This window comes from Neofelis nebulosa, chromosome 7, assembly GCF_028018385.1.
Source record: "Neofelis nebulosa isolate mNeoNeb1 chromosome 7, mNeoNeb1.pri, whole genome shotgun sequence".
In the NCBI taxonomy this organism is placed as follows: domain Eukaryota; kingdom Metazoa; phylum Chordata; class Mammalia; order Carnivora; family Felidae; genus Neofelis; species Neofelis nebulosa.
In genome coordinates, this window is record NC_080788.1 from 2,540,477 (window position 1) to 2,560,062 (window position 19,586).

At 50.3% G+C, this 19,586-nt stretch overlaps 1 protein-coding gene across 7 annotated transcripts in view; it reads left to right on the plus strand.

Annotated features, from left to right (window-relative positions):
• IL16 (interleukin 16) overlaps positions 1-19,586 on the plus strand; it is a 98,021-nt gene that overhangs the window by 21,073 nt on the left and 57,362 nt on the right. For 6 of the 7 annotated variants that reach the window (XM_058736388.1, XM_058736381.1, XM_058736383.1 and 3 more), the window contains exon 2: positions 4,031-4,443. The exons of the other annotated variant lie outside the window; for it this stretch is intronic. In XM_058736388.1, the coding sequence (XP_058592371.1) occupies positions 4,031-4,443 (413 nt within the window). The remainder of the gene's footprint in view (positions 1-4,030; positions 4,444-19,586) is intronic. 7 annotated transcript variants of the gene reach the window in all.

Genomic DNA, 19,586 nt, shown 5'->3' on the forward strand with positions numbered 1-19,586 from the left:
TCTGGAAAAGTTTATTTTTAAAAACTGACGGTGCTCATGTGTCACTCCTGCAAATGGTCCGCCGGGCCCAGCACAGTGTCCACCGAGGAGTCTGAGCCGTCTGCTCTCCTAAATCCCACAGGCAGCCAGCTTTTCCACCCGGTGAGTGAAACACACAGCCTTTCACCTGGTCCCGAAGTCCCTAGATGTCTGTCCTTGAAAGTGCACAGCGGGTGAGCTTATGGCGGGTTGGGGGAGAATGTGGATGGGAAGAGAATTGGGTTTGCAACCTAAGAATCCATGAGGGTGGTGACAAAGCTCGGTGGGAAAAAAGTGCACAGGCTTTTATGCCAGAGCCCGGCGCCGGAGGGGAGAGTTTCGGTTTGACTGCGGATGACTGGCTCCTCTCCTAGGCTTGGGGTGGGATAAAAGACGTTTGGAGAGGCCTCTTGGTCCCTGGATGTCACTGCTTTCCTTTTAGTCTCAGAGAGAAGAACAACCATTCCAGGAGGAGTTTTTTCTTTTAGGCAAAAAGAGAAGTCTATTCGTTTGTGTAAGTAAACAGGATAGCATCAGGCATGGCTGGATCCAGGTGCTCATAGTGTATCATTTGAATTCTTCCCTCTTGCTCACTCTTGCACTTTCTCTCTGTCCTCCTTCCTTCCTCTCTTCTTGTCCCCCAACCTCTGTGAGTTCTGGACTTTCTGTGTTGGCTCAACTCTCGGCAGCTCTACTCACGCAGTGGCCCTCAGTAACTCCGTGTTTATACCCTCCCTGTTTAGTACCAGTGCAAGTCCAGAAGGCTCTTTAACACAAAGCTTTGATTGTCTTTCGGCCTTTCAAAAGCCTGATGGACCAGGGCTGCCTATGAGAAACACACACACACACACACACACACACACACACACACATGCAAAACCTCCTCCTCCATGAGGCCCAGGTGGATTGTGGGGAGTCCTAATCAAGCCAAACAAAATGCAAAGGAGTTTGGTCCTAAGGATATAAATACTTACCGCAAGGTTTGCATTGCGAGTTGCTAGTTCTGGGAAGTCGCACTGACAGAATGGAAGGAGCTCCTGTTTCGGGGGCCGGTGGCCGGAAGGAGAGTATCTTCCATTGGGACTCGAAAGGTGCCGTCTGGAAGTAAAGGTGGGTAAAGAGAAGGGGGAAAAATCCCCACTAAGCAGCTTGAATTCTATGCATCCTTCAGCCAACAGATCTGAGCGTTGAACTTCTGGTTCCAGTAATTCCCTCGCGAAACGAAGCAGGTTCCAGGCCAGCAGACTGTGCCCTCTGGACCCGGGTTCGTGGCTTTGGGCCACATCAGTTGCAGAACGGATACAGCGAGAGTTCCAGCGGTTTCAGGGGAAGGAAGCAGACTGTGGGCTGGGGGCTCGCAGGGAGGTGAGTGTTAGGACAGAAAGTGCAGAGAGGGAAACGTCTGTTCAGGAAGATAAGAAGGGATAATATTCCACCGCCACTGTGGTGCCGAGGATAACCGGGGACCCTCACAAATCTGTTAGGATAGTAGGTCTCGCGTTAAGGGTCCTCACCTGAGCAAAAGACAGAGGAAGAAAAAGAGAGGCTGTGGGTCGACAGGCAGTTTTTCAAAGGCAGAAACGACCTGGCTGTGTTCGCACACTGCTGCTGGAGACCCGGCACGGAGGAGACATCGGGTGACCTGCCCGTGACAGTCCCACTGCCTGGTTTCAGTCCTGCTCCCACCGAGTCCTAGCTGCGTGATCTTGAGAGAGCGACTTAACCTCTCTGTGCGTCAGTTACCCGTGTGATAAAACGAGGCTGTTGATGAAGCCTACGGTAGGTTTTGTGAGGACCAGCAAGTGAAGCGGTCGGGACCGTGCCTGGTAGGTCACCGGCGCTGAACACGTGTTAGCTGTTGTGAATTTCTTGTTTCTGTCCCTCCACCCGCTGCGGGCAGGGGGTCCGGAGAACGGGCGGCGGGCCAGCCTCCCGAGGCGGGCGGAGGTCCCGCTGCCGAGGGCGTGTAGGCGGTGGATGGACGGGGGCAAAGGCATTTGTAGGCGGTAGAAAGTCGTGGGCATCGCTCACTGGCAGCTTCTACGTTTCCGTGAAATGGCGACCTTATCTGTTCGTGACAGGGAGTGAGGGACTCTAGTCATTGTTGACGAGGTACCATCAGGCTGACTCTGGAAACGGCCGGAGCCGGGGGCCTGGGGGGCGGCCGCACGTGTCTCACAGCCCCGGGCTGCTCAGGAGAGGGGGTGTCCCCTGCAGGGCTCGGGATGCTGTGGCCAGGATGGGGGTCAGCAACGGTCTGGCTCTGAGGTCTCTCTATCGCTTAAAATAGAAGGATCCGTGGGTCGCCTGGGGGGGGGGGGGCTCAGTCGGTTGAGCCTCCGACTTCAGCTCAGGTCACGATCTCGCGGTTCGTGGGTTCGAGCCCCGCGTCGGGCTCTGTGCCGACAGCTCGCAGCCTGGAGCCTGCTTCAGATTCTGGGTCTCCCTCTCTCTCTGACCCTCCCCTGCTCACACTCTCTCTCTCTCCCAAAAATAAATAAAGATTTTAAAAAAAGAAATATCTATTGGAGGGGCGCCTGGGGGCTCAGTCAGTTAAGCGTCTGACTTTGGCTCAGGTCATGATCTCCTGGTTCATGGGTTCGAGCCCCGTGTCGGGCTCTGTGCTGACAGCCGGGAGCCTGGAGCCTGCTTCGGATTCTGTGTCTCCCTCTCTCTCTGCCCCTCCCCCGCTCATGCTCTGTCTTTCAATAATAAATAAATGTTGAACAAAAAAGAAAGAAAGAAGGACGCAGAGCGCAGGGCTTTGAGATCCTGGCACGAGGGTGCGAGACGGAATGCGCCCGTGTTGGGTTGACCTGTACTCCAGCCTCCAGAGCAATCTTCCCCGGATGCATGCTTCCGTCCGCTTTAATTCGCTGCTGTGGGTTGCTGGAGATGGCTGGTGAATAACTCGGTACAATTAAAAGGCTAATACAGAAAACAGTCCATTTGTGCCAGTCGGGTGTCGGACAACAGCCTTCTTTGAAGAGCGACCCCTCTGCGGGGGCTCTGAAAGGCTTGTATTCAGCGAAAGGTTGCACGGTCTCCGCTTTTCCTTACTGGATGCTGGCTGTGCGCGAACAGCGGGGGCACAGCATGCTGCCCTGGCGACAGCTCCGCTCTGTGGCTTGGACCCGAGTCGGGACCTGTTCGGATGGATGGACCCCTTTGGCCACCTGCCTCCCGGAAACTGAAGTCCGCGGGAGGCGCCTCCTTGGCCAAGCTGAGCCGGGACGGGCCGAGACAGACGTGTTGACCGATGGCGCAAAAGAAGCCCGTGCCCGGCGCGTCAGGCTGTGAGGTGGGGGGCGGAGGGGGGGCGCTGACGGAGCTGGAGCCCTGGCGGGGGAAGGGCACGTTGGTTTGCCAGGTGCCTGCTGCCTGCGAGGCCCCGACCCTTCCCTCGCACCACCTTCTTTGACGCTCACGTCGACCGTGGCGGGTCGGCCCCGGACGGCGCTCCCAACGGGGTCCCGGGCTCTGCGTCCGGGAAGGGGGCGCCCAAGGCAGCAGCGCTCAGCAGACTGGGGTCCTGGATCTGGGCTTTCTCCGGAGGTGCTGCGGGACTCACCGGGGGTAGAGAGAGGGGACGGGCAGCGGCACCCCCACCCCGTCCCGCGGCCCGCTCTGTAGACCCGAGCCCCTGCCAAGTCGTCGGAAGTGCAGATGTCACAACGCACGGGCCTCCGTCATCTCCAAAACCGTCCCGTGGCCCCGCTTCTTCCGCCAGTGGCTTGGGGGCTGCGTTTCCCCTCTGGTGCCTCAGTTTCCCCACCTGCAGAGTGAGGGTGTGGATGCGAGAAGCCCTGGTCTCCACGGTCCTGGGAATGGAGGGCGTGGTAAGCACGCGGGGTCACGGGGCCCCCACCCGGCCGGCCACGTGGACAGGCCAGAGCCACGGTCCGCCCTGCTTCACGGGCACAGCGCCCACGGCTCCGTACCAGGGCCCTCGTCTGGCTCCGCTTGTCACGGGCAAGTCACACGGCCTCTTTCCGCTTCCTCTTTCCTCCAGGGCGCGACAAAGCGGTGGCCAAGCCCAGCCCGGCCAGCGCCCGCCAGCCGAGGGCCGCGGGCCAGGAGAAAACGAAGGGCAGCGCCGCGGCCTCTCTGAGGATGGACCCGCACGGCCGCGCTGGCAGGAGCAGGAAGTCCACAAAACTGCGGTCTGTCTCCCGCTCCCTGATGCTCTGTCACGCTAAGACCAGCGACGACGGCTCGAGCCCCGACGAGAAGTACCCCGATCCATTTGAGATGCCCCTGGGCCAGGGCAGGGAGCGGATCTTCCACTCGTCGGTGCAGCTGGCAGACACATCGGAGGCCGGGCCCGGCAGCCTTCCTGATCTAACGCCGGCCTCGGAGGCGGCTCAGCTCCACGCCGCTGGGAGCGATCGAGGCAAGAACCGTAGGAGGATGTTGTTCCTGAAGGTAGGCCCGGGACCCGCGGGGCCGGAAGGCTCTGTGGTTGGCTTTGGGTGCTCCGAATTAAAGCCTGCGAGCCAGGGCTCGCTGGAACGAGAACAATGAGAGTGGCAGAGAATCGGGCTCAGTTAACCTTCTCGCTTGAGCGATGGGGGGAGACACTGTGTCAGGGGGCGGTAACGGAGCCCGGGTCCCTGCTGGAAATCGCAAAGCGCGTGGTCAGTGCACTTGGAAGGGTTCCTCTCTGTCTCCGGCGTGTGCTGGGGGCCTCCCGCCACCCCCAGTAGAGAACCTGACGGGGACTGACTCCCAGGGCCAGGGCAGAGGAGACCTGGGTCCCACAGGGCAGGGAGGAGAGGGTCAGTGCGCTCGCCCCCTGGGTGCGGAGCGTGAGCATTTTCCCACGCGGGCGTGAGCACTGGAGCTGGCCAGAGGGGCCGTCGTGAAGGCCGAGGGGGAAGCGAGGTGGTGTTCGCAGACCCGCCAAACTTCAGAATGTCTTCTCTTCTGTTAGACCCTATTTCAAGTCGTGTTATCCCAGCGAGATGGAAACTGCAGGGGACGGAGGCTGCTCGAGGTATTTTACTCTGTCCAGGACTGTGCCTTCAGCCTTCCATCGAAGGTGGCCTTTCCCAAGGGTCCGGGCGGCCCTGAACCTTGGAGCTCGTGCGGCTCACCCAGCCCGGAAGGGTTTCTCCCACGCCTACTGCTGAGTCCCCCCGGGCACCGTCATATGATTGTCCACAGAAACCAGGGAAGGCCTTCCACTCCCCGCGGAGGGGGTCCGGGACCTTTGCACAACTTGCTTCCTTGAGGAGGAAAGTAATAGCTTAACGTGTATACGATAAACAGGATCATGGAACATTATATGGCAGGCTAGCAGGTCTGGCCCCGTGGTGGGGATGTCCAGACGTAAGCTGCTTTCCCAAAGGCCTCACCCGGCCCGGCATGCTCCGTCCTGCTCCGTCACCCACGATGTGACTTCTGTAGGTGTGACCTGAGTAGGGCCGAAGGAGGGACCAGCGTCCCACTGGGGTTGGGGGAGCCTGGCCAGGCTCCTCATTTGCCACGAATGATGCCAAGTATTTATTTACTTAGTTTTGAGACAGAGACAGAGAGACAGAGAGAGTGGGGGAGGCGCAGAGAGAGAGAGAGAGGAGGAGAGAGAATGCCAAGCAGGCCCCTCGCTGTCAGCTCAGAGCCCGACGTGGGGCTCGAACTCATGAAACTGTGAGATCACGACCTGAGCCGAAAGCAAGAGTCAGACGCTTCACTGACTGAGCCCCCCGGGCGCCCCTAAGAGTCAAGTTTATTAACGATGATACCACGGTAGCCAGGTGAGAGCCCAGATAAGTGAAATTCAGACATCATTTTGAGATTCCAACAGGTTCCTAGAATGAATTACTGCTTGTGCTTCTCCTTAATCGCACAAGTATTTCCTGTGCACCTGTTGCACGCCCGGCCCTGTGGGATCCAGTCGCCGCCCTCAAGGATCGTGTTTGAAGCGGATTAAAAAGGAGGCTCCCAAGGAGGGAGGCGTCCCCGGAGCTGGGATCGCACATTCGGTGTTTGCAGAACACCCACCTAGGCCAGGCCGTTGCCGGGGGAGCAGGGGAGACAAGCAGGCTCAGTCCCTGGCCGCACACAGCTGTATTCTGGCCCCGGGGGGTGGGGAGGGGACAGATGTTAACACCTTTGTGATAGGGCGTGACACAGTGAAGGGCTCTGAAGAAATCTTACGTGGGAGCAGGAGACGGTGACGAGGGGAGCTCACTGTCCTTTTCTAGAAGGTGCCCACGAAGGCTTCTGTGAGGAAGTGACATGTGGGCAGGGACCTGGGAGAGGTGGATGAGTGAGTCATATGAACATTTCAGGCAGGGAAGAGCATTTCAGGCGGAGGGAACAGCATGCGCAAAGTCACGAAGGAAAGAGTGATTTGCAGCGGTGAGAAGAGTGTCCCTTGGAGGGGGGGCGGGTTGTGGTCGGACGGGGTGGGGGGAGTGAGCCAGAGTTGTAGCTTCTGCGGTGCTCATGGAGGCAGGGACAGCACACATGTGTCCTGCTTAAGGGTGTGGGTGCAGACATGGAGGGGGGGTCACGGGATGTGCGGCTCTGTCTGTAGACGGGCACCCTGGAGGAGGTGTCTGTGGAAGGCAGGATATCCAAGTAAGGAAGTCGAGATCGCAGGGCGTGGTGTGAGTGAGCAGAGGGGCGTCAGCGGAGGCTGGGAGGTGGGGAAGGGGTGCACCTGTTGCAGGCGGGGACGGGGTGATGTGCACAGTTGAGTCACGTTGGAGACAAGGGTGAACTGGGAAGGCAGAGAGGGCTACGGGCAAGCTTGGAACCCGAGCTTTCTCGGTTTCCTTTCGCAGGAGCACAGGTGATCTCAAACCATCCACCAGGACATTCTAAGCAAGCGAGGGTTTCATATGAAAAGTGCCAGAGCATAAAGGTCAAAGGTGGCAGCTGTCCCAGGGTCCTTCCTGGGGGAACCTCAATACCGAATAACACCCCCGCTCCCCACCTTCTCCCAGGGACACTCTCGTCCCCGCCCCAGCTCCTGCCCCGCCCTGCACCCAGGCGGGGCTCCGTTGGCCCCGACGGACGTCTCAGCCTCCAGCAATGCCATGGTTACACTGATTTCAAAACAACATCTGGAAAGAGTTCCGGTGACATCAGCCTCTGCTCTAGAAACGCCTAATATAAAAATTAAAGAAGAGGAAGTTCGATACACAGCCAAATGAGAAACAAGCCATACTGGCTGCGTTGCGTTTGGCACGAGGAGGACTGAGGAAGTCACTGCCCAGGGTTGTGCCAGAGCCGCGCGGGGACGCACAGAGAACCTGTGGGCGCCGTACAGGCGCCTGCGGGCCCCCTTCTCCGGGGGGCGCGTCCGGGGCCCCTGGGGATGAATTCACGCGGAAGGATGTTGAAAGCCGGACTGTCTAACCTAACCACACTCGGGGGGTCAGATAGACCCTGAAAGAGGAGGAAATGCACGCACTCCTTGGCCCCTCCAGACCCACTGTTTTTTGAAGGGAAAGGGGGTTTTAAAGGCCCTTTAGGGAGGGTGTGAGGCCAGAGGCAAGGAAGCTCAGGCAGGTGGGGCTGAGGCCCCGCCCACTCTGGTGGGAACCCGGTCGCCAGTCTGCATTCCCACCAACAGTGCGAGGGGGTCCCCCTTTCTCCGCATCCTCGTCGATATTTGTTTCTTCGTGTGCCTTTCTGACAGGTGTGAGGCGATAGCTCATTGTGGTTTTGACTTGCGTTTCTCAGTCTTCTGATTTTTCTGCTGACTTTACAGTTTCACACGTGTCCGAATCCAGAAAGCAAGTCAAGCACGAAAAAAACCAAAGGGGGCCCAGGTCTCCCAGGGGGTGGGGGCGAGGGGGTCCTTTTGAAGAAATCGTTGTCTGCCGCGAGGTCACAAAGATTTTTCCCCGCGTCTCTCCTGGAAGCTGTGTTGTTTTGCCTTTCGCGTTTGGATCCTTAATTCATACCAAGTTGATTTTGTACACGTTGTGAAATATATGTTTCCACCGTATCTCTCTGCCGTCTACGTGTCTGTTACGTCTCACGTACCTAGCTGTGTCTTTCTGTTCTCCCATTATGATCCATCAGTCTCTTTTTTCTTTGCACTGATATCACAGAGGGTTCGGTTTTGTTCTAGAGAGAAAAGAGAGAGCATGAGCGGGGGGGAGAGGGACAGAGGGAGAGGGAGAGAGAATCTCAAGCAAACTCCGTGCTCTGCGCGGAGCCTGATGCGGGGCTCAATCCCATGATCCTGGGATCACGACCTGAGCTGAAATCAAGGGTCAGATGCTCAACCGACTGAGCCACCCGGGCGCCCCACAGAGTTTTAATTACGATAGTTTCATAATATAATATATTTTTGATCTCTGGTGAGTCTTCCAGCTTTGTTCTTCGAACTAGACTTGGTTATGCTGTTGGGATTTTTATTGCGATTGCCTCGACTCCGTAGAGGTGTATTTGAAAAGGACTGGTACCTTTCCAATATTGAATCCTCTGGTCCACTTGCCCGATAGAGCTCTCCAAAGTTTGACTCCAGTGTCTGGGTTTGTTTTTCTGCAGAGATGACCGTGTCTCCTTCCAGTCTCAAGAGGAAAGTTTCATTATTTTGCCAATAAGTCTGAAGTTTGCTGTCATTTTGTTCTGTTCAGATACTCTTTATTGAATTGAAGAAGTTTCTTTCTATTTGCATTTGGAAGAGAGATTTTATTTTTCCCCACATCAATTGTCAAGTTTTTTCAAAATGACTTTTTTTCTGCATTTGCTGAGACCATCATATGGGTTTTTCCTGCTTTCTTCTTTTTTTTTTTTATTTTTATAAATTTTTTTTAAATTTTAATGTTTTTAATGTTTATTTCTGAGACAGAGAGAGACAGAGCATGAGTGGGGAGGGGCAGAGAGAGAGGGACACAGAATCTGAAGCAGGCTCCAGGCTCTGAGCTATCAGCACAGAGCCCGATGCGGGGCTCGAACTCACAGACTGCGAGATCACGACCTGAGCCGAAGCCGGACGCTCAACCGACTGAGCCACCCAGGCGCCCCTCCTGCTTTCTTCTTAATAACGTGGGTGCATTGCACTGATAGAGTTTTTAAAATGTTAAGACAACGTGGCCCTGGAATAAACCCAGTTTAGTTAAGGTCTATTATCCTTTCGATATAACTATGGATTTGGTATGTTAATATTTGGCTTACGACTTTTGCCATTTGTGTTTGTGGGAAAGCTTAGCCTCAACTTTTTTTCTTGTGATGCCCTTGTCTGGTTTTCATATTATGGGTGTGCTGGCCTCACGAAATGATTTGGGAAACATTTCCCCTTTTCCATCTTTTGGAATGGTTGGACTAATCCTAGAGCTATGCTTTTTTGAATGGTTGGGAGAATTCACCTGTAAACCATTTGGACCTGGATATCTCTTCGTGGGGAGGTCTTGAATTATCATTGGATCTATTTAATAGATACAGGAATATTCGAGATTTTTATTTCTTCCTGTATCGGCTCCGGTAACATACATTTTTGGTCTGGAAATTTTTTTTCATCTGCGTTTGCTGAATTTATGAGCACAAAGTTGTTCCTAAAAGCTGATCTAATCTACATTTTGATTGGAGTTTTTATTGAGATAATTATAGATTCACACGATGTCGTAAAGAACAATACAGAGAGATCCTGGGTAAACTCTCCCGGTTTCTCCTGAAGATAGTGTTTTGCCAAACTGCAGTCCAATGCCACAGCCCACTCGTGACAGTGACAAGTCAGGTTACTGTGACTTCCCCAGTTTTATTTACACTCGTATGTGCATGTACATGTCATTTTTGGACATGGCAGGAACTATAGCCATTGCTGTTGTCCTTTTCAGATACTGATACTTTGTTTTCCCTCTTTCTTTTTAATTGATCTGCCATTTCCAGAAAGGGATCAATTCTACGGTGTCTCAAAGGATCAGCTTTTGATTTCGTTGGGTTTCTCTGTTCCATGTTTTCTGTTTAATTAACCTCTGCCCTTTTCCTTATTATTCCTTTCTTCTCCATTCTTCACGCCTACTGTTTTGTTCTTTTCTTCTAACTTTTTGAGATGGGAGCTTGGATCACCGATCTACGGCTTTTATTTTTTTCTAATTTGTGGCTATGAACTTCCCTCTAAATTTAGTAGCTGCCTCCAAAATTTCATATTCCATATCTTCGTTATTTTAAATAGTGTACGTGTTCTCTCGTGATTTCTTGTGTGGCCTGTGGTTTATTTGGAAACGTGTTGTTTAACTTTCAGGCAGGTGGGGAATTTCTACTTTCTCTGTCTCTGTATTGGTTCCTAGATGGGTTATTCTACAGTCGGAGAAGAGAATGTATCGTGAATAACTTTAACAGTGGAAATTTGTTGAAATAGAATATATATGTTGTTGCTGGATGCAGTGTTCTATGCATGTCTGTCCTGTTAGATCAAGTTCAATAATCACATTTTCCAGATCTTTTCCTCTTTTCTGGTCCCATTCCTCTGTTAGTTACTGAGAGAAGTGTGTTAAAGTCTCCAAATATGATTGCGGATCTGTTTCTGCTTTTAGTTCTGTCCATTTTTGCTTTCTACATTTTGAAGGCATATATTATTTGCATAGACATTTAGAATTAAAATAAATATTTTCGTGGTGGATTATCACCTTTGTAATTGGGAAATCTCTATCTTTTTGTCTAGTTTTGGCTTAAAATTTTCACTTAAAAATTATTTGCTATTAGTAAAGCCTAATCTACTGTCTTTTGGTTACTTTTCCCCTCTTCTTTTGATCACCAACCTGCGTTCACATATTTAAGGAGTGTCTCATGTAACTAGCATAGAATTAGGTTGATTTTCTTCCAGCTTACAATCTTTATCTTATGATTATGGGTATTATTAAAACTCGGTTTTCTCTCTTTTCTTGCCCTCTTTTAGGTTAATATATATTTTTTACTATTCCATTTCTCTTTTAGTTGGCTTGTTAGTTATACATTTTTTTTATTATTCTTTTAATCATTAAAATATACAACCTAACTCTGAAAGTGTTAGAGTCTCATATGAATTAGTACTCTTAGCGGCTCTCAGACAATACTAAGACCTTAACACACAACTCCTTATGCACCTGCCCAGTTCTTTGATATTACCGTTGTGCATTTTAATTCTATTTATGTGCAGATCCCAAGAATAGATCATAATTATTGTTCTGTAAAGTCAATATTCATTGACGTTAATTCCCACGTTTACCCTCTCCATTATTCTTGATTCCTTCCTGCACTCCTTTTTTGTAAGTTTATTTATTTTCGAGAGTGAGTGCCTGCGTGTGCACAAGCAGGGGAGGGGCAGAGAGCGAGGGAGGGAGACACGGAATGTGAAACAGGTTCCACACTGTCAGCGCTGAGCCCAATGCGGGACTCGATCCCACCAACCAAACGGCGAGATCAGGACCTGAGCCAAATCAAGGATGCTTAACCGACGACTGAGCCTCTGAGGCGCGCCCCTTCCTGCGTTTCTGTGTCTCTCCTGGCGATCGCTGTCCTTCAAGCCCGCCTCTGGTCCAGGCGGGACGGGCCAGGAGCACAGAGGGAGCTCCACGTGCCCAATGTCTAGATATTTCAGAGTCATGAGTCAAGCTCAGAGGTTCTGTCCTCCTACCTGGACAAATGTCCCTCTGTAAGGACTTGGATAGTCAAGTTCAGACAAGTTCTCGGAGACCTGCACGGGGACACGGTGCCGTGGACAGAGCCATCTGCTGGCTGTTGGCCACTGGCCACAAGTCCCTCTGTCCTCCTGCTCCTGAACGCAGGGGCCCCGCATGCAGCCTGTGGACACCCCCGGCTCTCTAGTCATTGCCCCCCCCCCCCCCCAAACAGCCACCCCACCAGCCCTCCAGCCCAGGGCCACGCACACCACTGATGGGATAGACAGAGGGGCCACCTGAGGCTGGGGCCCGAGCGCCCCTGGATGCCCTCTGATTTGTTTCTTACTTTCTCTCCAGCTGAATATTAGCAGGTTGCCACCTAGGCCTCAAGCACTATATTTACTCACTCGGAAGCTGGCACTCCTTTTATGGCCCTGTGGTGGGGGGGGAGGGATCGGGGACTGGCCCCTAGTAATGGCTCTAGAGATACCCGTGGAGACAACGGTTGCATAAATGAGTATCACGAGGCCACCCTTACGGCAGAGAGCCTATCGACATAGCCTGACCTTGCAGAGGGTTTTTGAGCCAACACGTGCGTTTACACGGGGCGCTGCCTTGGACGTTCCCTCCCGCAGGGGTCTGGGGTCATGGCCCTGGGTCTGCGAGGACGTTGGCAGATGAGACCAGACGCGTGGGAGGTCCTCCCCGGGGGGCTGCCCTCCTCAAAGAGTGCAGGATGCTTTGATCCGCATGGGAAAGGCCTCTGGAGTGTGGAAAGTCCTGCTTTTCTTTACAAATTCAAAATATTGGTTAGGCTAAGTCAGCACTCCTGCAGGGTGACTCAGGATAGATGAGGTCAGATCAACCGTCTGAATCGCAGGCTTGTGCTGTGCGTGGAGGGAGGGTGGCCGGGGCCTCGGCGGCGAGCAGACGAGCCCCTTCGCTCTGCTGCGGCTTTGAGGCCCAGGCCCCCTCGACGAGCGGGAAACCCAATCCCTTGGCCGCTTGCCTCTTCCTGCCGCACAGAAGAGGAGCTTGGGGAGGCCGCCGGGAGGGAGGCTGGGGGACTCCCACGGAGCCCTGGGGCGTAGGGGGCACGGTGGGAGGGAGGCAGGGGGTCCCCGTGGAGGGACTGGGAGGGCAGGCCCGCGGGCGCGATCACATCCCCTTGCTCCGGCCTCCGGCCTCCACGTGGGCTCTGGTCCCCGTTTCCATGCTCAGAAGACATTTGCCTGCAAGCTGGTCTTTGGAATCTCGGTTCTGCGAGGACCCCATTTGGTTCGTGAGAAGGGGTTTGGTGGAAAGAAGCTGGAGAATAGGGGAGATTGGGAGGAAGAGGTGAACCACCTGCCTTCGCGGTTCATACTCGTCAATACGGCCCTTCGCGTGTCCGTTACAACGCACGGAGGCTTCTCCGTGCTGTTCGCACTCAGCCCTGTCCGGAATACCTTCCTGACGGGTCCAAGAGCCCACATCTCCGTCAGCTGTGGGGGTTATCTGCAGGGTGCTTTTCCTGACCCTGCCCCCCACCCGGAGCCCCAGCCATCCCGGCTCGAAACAGTCTTCTGGGTTTAGGGGCTTTCATCTGGGCTGTGCCTCCCGATTGCTCTGCATTAATTTCTCCCAGCTACGCAAATGTCTAAGTTCCCGCCGCAGAATGAATCGTAAGCACCAGCTACAGGCGGGAAGGATTCACTGTGTCAATTTGCCCTTCCCCCACCGGCTTGGGACAGGGTCTGAAAAAATGACGACGGCTGCCCGAGGATCCACCACAGGGACATACCGTAATTGTTTTGTTCTCCGATCTTGAAAACATATTTTAGTAAATATTGGGAATATAAAAAGAAATTTATAAAATGTATATGCACTCTAAAAAAAGAGAAACATGCCCTAAATATGTGCATATCAATCATCAAGTTTAAGAAACAAATCTGGCGGGGCACCTGGGTGGCTCAGTCGATTCAGTGTCCGACTTGGGCTCAGGTCCTGATCTCATGGTTTGCGGGTTCGAGCCCTCCGTCGGGCTCTGTGCTGACAGCTGGGAGCCCGGAGCCTGTTTCAGATTCTGTGTCTTCTTCTCTCTCTGCCCCTCCCCTGCTCTCACTCTGTCTCTGTCTCTCTCAAAAATAAATAAATGTTTATTTATCTTCCACTAAAGAGGAAAATTCTAGGGGTGCCTGGGTGACTCAGTCGGTTCAGCGTCCGACTTGGGCTCAGATCATGATCTCACGGTGCGTGAGTTCAAGCCCCGCGTCGGGCTCTGCGCCGACAGCTCGGAGCCTGGAGCCTGCTTTGGATTCTGTGTCTCCCTCTCTCTCTGCCCCTGCCCTGCTCACGTTCCGTCTCTCCGTCTCAAAAGTAAATAAACGTTAAAAAAAAATTTAAAAAAGTGACTGTTAATTGTAACTCGGATATTTTCATTATCATGTTCAGAGTCTCTTGGTCCGACTTAAATCGCGTGTTTCAGCAGGCAATACCTACTTACACGTAGCATGTGGCTCCGGGTTATTTTTCTGGGCTTCTGTTGTAACGACACTTCAGTTTCCAGAGTCCTTGCAGCGCTATTCTGGTCCCGCTCGATTTTTCTGGCCCTGCTGGTACATATTCCTTCCAGTTCTGCCTCCTGGGGTGGAAAGAGCTTCTCTGGCCTGCCTGGGATCACAGGTGACCATCTGCCACTCAGGGTGGGATGGGCAGAAGCGGCTGGGCCTCCGTCTTTTTGGCCAGTAGGTGGAGGGCAGGAAAATGAAGCGCTCAGCTGATGCCGTCCCTGCAGGTGCACGGACTTCCTGCTCGTGCCCTAGTTCTGGAGTGGGGGCTGGGTCAGCCTGGGGCTGCAGATCGGACCACCTGCTGGTGCCCTGGTGGTGGGGAAGGGGCTGGGGCTTCTGCTGGGTCGTGCCGATCTCCCCCCTTTCCCCGCCTTCTGGCCAGGCAAGAGAGAACGTTGTTTTCTGTTCACTCCTTGTGTTTGCCTGTCTGCAGTTCTGGGTTAGAGGGCTCTCCCGGGTATATAGTCGGTAAAAAGAAAGCCCGGGAACTCACCATATTGCTATTCTGCAAGTCCTGAGTCTCCTACCCACCTAGCCGTCTCTTTTCTGGCTTTCAGAATCCTTTCGTTGCTATCTTGAATAATTTCTGGGGTATTTAGCTGTATTTAGCAGGGAGGAAGAAAGTGAGTCAACGCCATGTCGTCAAGGAACTTTGGAGGCCTCAGCTCTACCTGTTTTCGGCGAGAATACACATACAATCGCACGGTGATCGCTCTTTTGGTAGGCTTGCTTCTGTTACTCAAATTATGTCCCAGAAATACATTCATGTCATTTCTTTGGTTTTTTAATGTTTATCTATTTTTGAGAGACAGAGAGAGAGAGAGAGAGAGAGAGAGAGAGAGAGAGAGAGAGACTGTAAGTGAGGGAAGGGCAGAGAGAGAGGGAGACACAGAATCCAAGCAAGCTCCAGGCTCTGAGCGGTCAGCACAGCGCCCAACGCGGGGCTCGAACCCACGAACCGCGAGATCATGACCTGAGCCGAAGTCGGACGCTGAACCGACTGAGCCACCCAGGTGCCCTTCTTTTTCTTTAAAGTTTATTTATTTTGAGAGAGAAAGAGAGAGAGGGACAGAGAATCCCAAGCAGGCTCCACACTGTCAGCACGGAGCCCGGCGCAGGGCTCGAACCCACGAACCGCGAGATCACGACCTGAGCCGAAGTTGGACACTTAACCGACTGGGCCACCCAGGCGCCTCTCATTTCATTTTGTTGGAATTCAATGATTTTTTTTCCCCGCTGTTTTATGGTATTTTATTGTGTGACTACACTATCCATGTTACTACTGATAGACATTTGGGTTACTTGCCTCTACTCCTCTTTAACTTAGAGACTGTACTGCTGTGGACATTTTTGTACTTGTCTCCGTGTGTGTCTGCAGGTTTCGATAGGTATAAAGCTAGATGTGAAATCAGTGAGTCTCAGGTATGACATCATCATTATCTTCATTTGTACGAGATACTGTTGAATTATTTTCTAAAGTGCTTGAGGGGCTCCTGGGTGGCTCAGTCAGTTAAGCGCCTGACCTCGGCTCAGGTCACGATCTCATGGTTCGTGGGTTCAAGTCCCGCGTCGGGCTCTGTGCTGACAGCTCGGAGTCTGGAGCCTGCTTCGGATTCTGTGTGTGTCTCTCTCTCTGCCCCTCCCTGACTTGTGCTCTCTCTCTCTCTCTCTCTCTCTCTCTCTCAAAAATAAATAAACATTAAGAAAAAAATTTAAAAGTGCTACGCCAACCTACCCTTCCTTCAGCAGGTGTAAATTTCTCGGTTGGTCTGTATCCTCACCAGTTCTTGGTATCATCAAGCTTTTAAACTTTTTTTTCCAGTCTGGTGCCTATTAAATTGTTTTTCACAGTAACTTATTTTTGTATTTCCCTAATTGCTAGTAAGTTGCACATATTTCCATATTTATGGGATGTTTGCATTTCCTCTTATGTGATACGCCCAGCCAAACTTTTTCTGTTTTTCTTCTGGGTTGTTGGTCTCTTCCTTTTTCCAGCTCTCAACTTGTCGTTTTACTCTTTTTAATTAACGAGTAGGAGTTCTTTATTTTAGTGGGAGTTTACCAATCAAGTCCTTTACAGTTTGTGCTGTTTTGCATCTGGTTTGAAACTTTTATCCTTTCCTAAACATGCTCTGTTATCATGGCTATCCTCTTCCATTGCCTTCTGAACATCTTATAGCTTTGACTTTTGTGTGTATGTATTTAATCCACCTGGAATTGATATTTGTGAATGTACGGGTCCTTTACATCGTTTCCACACGGTTGACCTATCGTCCCAACACCTCAATTAGTGTTTGTCCCTGCCCCCCCCCCCCCGCCCCCCCCCATGTACAGTGTTAGCTCTCTCACAAATTGGGTTTCTTCGTATGAACATGAAGCTATTCCAGGCTGTCCGTTCTGTTCTGTTGTCAGTTTGTTATCCTAATGTCAAACTCTACTATCTTAATCATTACATTTAAAAATAATTATTATTCTCTCATATGGAAGTTTCTCTGTGCTTAGTTAAGTATGTGTCTATTTAATGCCATTTGATTCTTGATAAAAATTTAAGGATCAGTTTGTGATGTTCTAAAAAATGCTTGCAATTTTGGTTAGTACCGCCTTAAATTTATAAATGACTTTGGGGAGAACAGACATCCATATGATTTTTTTTGTGTCTCCCATTTTTGTGTATATGATTTCTCTCTCCATTATTCTGGACTTATTTAATGCCCTTCAGTAAGTTTTGTAATTTTCTTCAGAAGGAGCTTGCATATCTTTCATGAGCTTTGTGAAGGTAACCTTTTAAAATAATTCCATCTTCTAACTGCTATTTTGGGGTATTGGTAATGCAATTTTTAAATAGTTTTTAAAATTAAATTCTTTGTTTCAAGATTATCGTAGATTCACATGAAGTCGTAAGAAAATAATACAAAGAGATGCGTACACCTTAGTTTTTCCCAATGGTAACATCTTGGCTAACTCTAGTATGATATCACAATCAGGTTATTGGTATTGATGCAATCAACGTACAGAATGAAGTAACACCTTGGTTTGCGAGCATAATTCGTTCCGGAAACATGCTTGTAATCCAAAGCACTTGGATGTCAAAGTGAATTTCAAAGAACCATTGGCTCAGTTGTGATCGTGTGACATTCGGCGTCCCATGCTACTCGTATTGCAAGACGTCGCTCGTTTGTCAAGTTCAAATTTATTGGAAATGTTTGCAGAACACTCGCAGAACAAGTTACTCTCAATTCAAGAGAATGTTGCTGTATTTCCATTACGGCAAAGACTCCTTCTGTTGCCCCTTTATGCCGCACTCACTTCCCTCCCACCCCCACTCCACCTTCCCCCATGGCCACCATTTCTAAACTTTCACCATTTCAAGAGGGTTGTATAAATGGCATCAGACAGTGTGTAACCTTTGGGGACTGGCTTTGTTGACGCAGCGGAATTCTCTGGAGGTTGACTCAGCCTGTTGTGTGTATCAGTAACTCCTTTTCATTGCTGAGGAGGGTTGCTTTGTATGGATGGCCCACTCGCAATGAAAGGACCTCCGTGTTGTTTTCACTTTTTGGCCATTGTGAATAGAGCTGATACAAACACTCCTGTGCAGCTGAAACATATGATTTCATTTCACCGGGATAAATGCCCAGGAGTCCAGTTCTGGGGTTCTACAACAGCCGTATGTCTTATTTCTAAAGAAATTGCCAAACAATTTTCTGGCGTGGCTGTCCGTTTTACGGTCACATAAAGTATGAATGATCCAGTTTGTCTGCAAGCTCGACAATATTCGATGCCGCCATTTTTTACTTGGGCCATTCTGATGCGTATGTAATAATATCTCATTGTGGTTTTAAACTGCGTTTCATTAATGACCGATGACATTGAACATCTTTTCGGGGGTTTATTTGCCTCTTCAGAGAAACGTCTGTTCTTGTGTTTGGCTCATTTTCTGATTAGATTGTTATTTTTCCTGTGGAGTTTGAAGAATTCTTTATATATTCTAGGTACTCGTCTTTTATTGCATACGTGGCTTACAGATCTTTTCTCCAGGACGGTATGTGGTTTGTCTTTACATCCTCTTACGGGGATCTTTCAGAGAACAAAAGTTTTTAATTTGGGTGGAGTCCAATTTATCAATTCTTTTTATGGATTATGTTCTTGGTGTTAAGTTTAAGCACCCTTTCCCTGGCTCTAGATCCTGAACAGTTTCTTCTATTTTTTCTAAAAGTTTTATAACTTTACCTTTTATGTGTCGGTCCTTTTTGAGTTCATTTTTGTAAGAGCTAAGAGATGTGGGCCACGCCTCCTTGTCCCTCACCTCCCTCCCCACCCCCATCGATGTTCACTTGCTGCGACATCATTTGCTGAAAAGGCTCTCTTGCCCCCATTGAGTTGCGTTTGCACCTTTGTTATAAATTAGGTGGGCATGTTTGTGTAGGTCTATTTCTGGGTTCTCTAGTCCATACGTATATCCGCCCTCCAATACCGCACATTTTTGGTTACTGTAGCTACATAACAGTTCTCAAAATCAGGTTGGCTGATTTCTCCTACTTTATTGTTCTTTTTCCAAAGGTGTTTTAGCTACTCTAGTCTCTTAGCATTTCCGTATAGATTTTAGGATAATTTTGTCTATATAAAAAGTCTTACTGGGATTTTTAGTAGGAATCACATGAACTTTATATATAGATTTGGGGAGAACTAATCTTTACCGAGTTTCCCAATCTATGAATATGGTATATCTATCTACTGAGATCTTTGGCTTCTCTCCTTAGTGTTTCGTAGTTTGCTCTGTACAAGTCCTGACTATGTTTCCCTGGATTTATGCCTAAGGATTTTTCTTTTTTTGAGCGATTGTAAATGGTATTACAATACTAAATTTAGATTTTAGTGTCTGTGTGTTCATTGCCAGTAGAAAGAAATCTAATTGATTTTTGTTATGTTTATTGCAAATAAACATATACTGCACATATGTTTACTGCAAATCACTGAACTCACTTATTCATTTTATGAATTATTTTCAAAGATGCCTTGGGATGCTCCATGTAGACAATCGTGTCATCTGTAAATAAAGACAGGTTTCGTTCTTCCTTTCTCAACTGAACTCCTTCTATTTCCTTGTGTTGCCTTATTGCAGTGGCCAGAATTTTCAGCACCAAGTCCAATGAGTGTTGAGATGAGGCTTTCTTGCTTTGTGTCCAACCTCAGAGGCAAAGCATTCAGTTCTCCTCATCAAGAGAGCTGTTAGCTATGGGTTTTTTGCCAATATCCTTTATGAAGTTGAGAATGTTCTTGTTTTAGGCCTAGTGCACTGAGAGTTTACATTATGACTCAGTGTTTAATTTCGTCAGATGCTTTTCTGCACCGATTGATGGGATCATGTAATTTTTCTTTGTTAGCTTGTCAATACAGTAGATTACCATAACTGAGTTTTGAATGAACTCTCCCTGCATCCCTGGAATAATCC